This window comes from Olea europaea, chromosome 19, assembly GCF_002742605.1.
Source record: "Olea europaea var. sylvestris chromosome 19, O_europaea_v1, whole genome shotgun sequence".
Classification (NCBI taxonomy): domain Eukaryota; kingdom Viridiplantae; phylum Streptophyta; class Magnoliopsida; order Lamiales; family Oleaceae; genus Olea; species Olea europaea.
Genome location: NC_036255.1, coordinates 7,207,763 through 7,210,822, shown reverse-complemented (window position 1 = coordinate 7,210,822; position 3,060 = coordinate 7,207,763). Strand labels below are relative to the sequence as shown.

Below are 3,060 nucleotides of genomic sequence, written 5' to 3'. Positions count from 1 at the left end.
ATGCGATAAAATTGAAATAAGAATACAAGTTGTCCGATCAAATTAAGGATCAATTTGAAACGAACATGTAAGTTAGGTAAACATAAGTTATGCGATAAAATTGAAATAAGAATACAAGTTGTCCGATCAAATTAAGGATCAATTTGAAATGAACATGTAAGTTAGGTAACTGCAATGAAATATTACCGTTGTTAATTTCCCGTGCCATTCTGTCACATTTCTTCCACTTTTCAAAGTGTGGGCGGTGCCGCTACTCCCTCTCTCTACATCATCATCTATGAACCTTATACTCATTTGAGGTCCTCATTTTGCCAGATGGGATCACAATGTTGACAAATTTCTCGCTCGTCGTTTTCATGAATCCAATAAAATTCAGTGTGTTATGTGTGGTCGGTCATATTATATTGATTGATGTTCGTCACTATGCCCTACTGATAGCTCAATTGCGTGTATATAAATCAACGACTTCCGCTTGCATTGAATACATCACAAAGCAGTTAAATCATCGCTCAGAGAGAAAAAGGGGGCCCAAATTTGCTTGTTTTAGTGTGAGAAAGAGAAGAAATGGAGAGCAAAGAGGAGGATGTACGAGTGGGAGCCAACAAATTCGCCGAGAGGCAGCCGATTGGCACGGCTGCTCAAAGCCAGGACAAGGACTACAAGGAACCACCACCGGCGCCACTTTTCGAGCCGGGTGAGCTGTCCTCGTGGTCGTTCTACAGAGCTGGCATAGCAGAGTTCATAGCCACTTTCTTGTTCCTTTATATTACAGTTTTGACAGTGATGGGAGTTAGTAAGTCTGATTCCAAGTGCAAAACTGTTGGAATCCAAGGTATTGCTTGGGCATTTGGTGGCATGATCTTTGCCCTTGTTTACTGCACTGCAGGAATTTCAGGCAAGTTCTTTTCTATATATATAATTTGCAAATTTTGCTTGTATTTGCTATGATCTTCAACAGTAACGATCCGTCTTAAAGCTCAAAGAGGGAGTCGTCAGATTTGAAGATTGGTTTGTGGGGTAGATATGAAAATACTAACCAACATATATATTGGATTATGGTCTCTGTCTCTGCAGTTTAGTCTTTGATAGTATATGGAATTTAGGTTTTGCCATTAAAATTAGAAATTACCTAATTCAAAATTGAGTTGATTTTTCATGAATTTCAGTTATAAGGTTTTAATTCCATTTGATATTAACATGGCAATTCAGTAAACCAAATCGTTTCAGCAATCAAATTTATGATGAACAATTTTAACAGTACTACTAACCTATTTTCTTCAAAGAAAAGGGCAAAATTTTAATGAACTGCTTGTTTTGCAGGGGGGCATATAAATCCGGCAGTGACTTTCGGGCTGTTTTTGGGGAGGAAATTGTCGTTGACCCGGGCTGTGTTCTACATGGTGATGCAGTGTCTTGGAGCCATATGTGGTGCTGGTGTGGTTAAGGGATTCGGAAAGACCCTGTACATGACCAAGGGTGGTGGTGCTAATGTAGTAGCCCACGGTTACACCAAGGGCGATGGCCTAGGTGCTGAAATAATCGGAACTTTTGTGCTCGTTTACACTGTCTTCTCTGCTACTGATGCCAAACGTAGCGCCAGAGACTCGCACGTTCCTGTAAGCACTCCTCTTGTCTTTGTAGATTGAGATTGAACAAGAATTTGCTTGTGTATCTGTAATCAAATTGTCTTTTCGTTTTGTAAGAACTGATGAATCAAAAAATGTCATTGTTGATCAAGAAAAAGTTTGATTAATTGGATTCTCATATGCTGTAATTCAATGGTTTTCAGATATTGGCCCCCTTGCCTATTGGGTTTGCTGTGTTCTTGGTGCACTTGGCAACCATCCCTATTACCGGTACAGGTATTAACCCCGCCAGGAGTCTTGGTGCAGCAATCATCTACAACAAAGACAAGGCATGGGATGATCACGTAAGCTAAAAATTCAACTGCCTGAATTCAACAATTGAAATATTTGAGTTAAGGGGGGCATACCTAGACAATTATATCCTAACAAATTTTTACGTTGTTCACTTATCACAATCCTCCTTTTATCTATTTTGGGACTACGACGAAATTTTTTAATAATCTGGCAGATGAGATGATAAGATTGTCTAAAGTTTGTTCTCACTCTTATCTTGCTCTGATATGATAATATGCAGTGGATATTCTGGGTTGGACCGTTCATTGGGGCAGCACTTGCAGCTCTATACCATGTGGTGGTGATCCGAGCCATCCCATTCAAAAAATAAGCGATGAGATTAAAGCCTTCTCAATTTGTGGCCAACTGATTCAAGCCCATGATGGAAATCGAAGGCTGAATTTTAATCTTCTGTTGTATTTTCTATTTTTTCTCTGTTTGGTTTGTATGTAGATGGTGACATGCTCTTAGAAAAGGACTGAACTTTCAAAAGATAAAATCCAGACAGAGCATGCTCATGTGCTCATAAAAAAAAGTGGGGACTGTGTCTGTAATTTTCTGTGGCTGTGCAATGAGAAGTTGTCTTAATAATCAAACTGACCAAACCCCCACCCCCACGTCTCTTTGTTATAATCATCTTATTATATTCCACTTAGTCTCTCTCAACCGCTGGCACACACTGAGGTCGGCTTGGCTGTCCTTTCCTTCAGTAGCACTTCACTTTCACAAATGGAAAAAGGTTAAGGTGTAATATGTTGGCCCTTCTTATTTGTTCAGAAAAAGGTAATAAGCTGAAGTGTCAAAAATGTATTGAGAGAGTTGAGGAGTCAATAAATTGGAGCTGGGTTTGGGTTTGAATTATAGTGCGGTTATGGCTTTGTAAGTGGCATCATAGACCAGGGCCGAGCCAGATGAGTTACGGTGGACCACTAGGAGAAATTATTGACGATAATGTCGAGGGTGGTCAATAGGGAAGTCACGTTTTAGGCTTTATTTGATACGTAGAATTGAAGAGTACAATAAATATTAGAATAAGAAATTATGTTATAGTAACGATTGTAAATGACATGTCATCATTGACTCATTGACTAGTGCTTGGAGGTACGAGCGGGGGAGGACCACCCAAGAAAAACAACTTGTT

General features: G+C 39.5%; 1 protein-coding gene across 1 annotated transcript; it reads left to right on the top strand.

Annotated features, from left to right (window-relative positions):
* The first annotated feature begins 402 nt into the window (after positions 1 to 402).
* On the top strand, positions 403 to 2,515 carry LOC111368644 (probable aquaporin PIP1-4). The gene is made up of 4 exons (XM_022990010.1): positions 403 to 895; positions 1,321 to 1,616; positions 1,790 to 1,930; positions 2,161 to 2,515. The coding sequence occupies exons 1-4, from the start codon at positions 565 to 567 to the stop codon at positions 2,248 to 2,250; spliced, it is 858 nt and encodes a 285-aa protein (XP_022845778.1). The 5' UTR covers positions 403 to 564; the 3' UTR covers positions 2,251 to 2,515.
* Positions 2,516 to 3,060: the final 545 nt, after the last annotated feature.

Bases quoted from the DNA above. Each gene is read 5' to 3' on its own strand.
- LOC111368644 (XM_022990010.1), top strand. From the start codon at position 565: ATGGAGAGCAAAGAGGAGGATGTACGAGTGGGAGCCAACAAATTCGCC. The intron at 1,617-1,789 runs GTAAGCACTCCT...AATGGTTTTCAG, and splicing joins CCAGAGACTCGCACGTTCCT to ATATTGGCCCCCTTGCCTAT. The intron at 1,931-2,160 runs GTAAGCTAAAAA...GATAATATGCAG, and splicing joins ACAAGGCATGGGATGATCAC to TGGATATTCTGGGTTGGACC.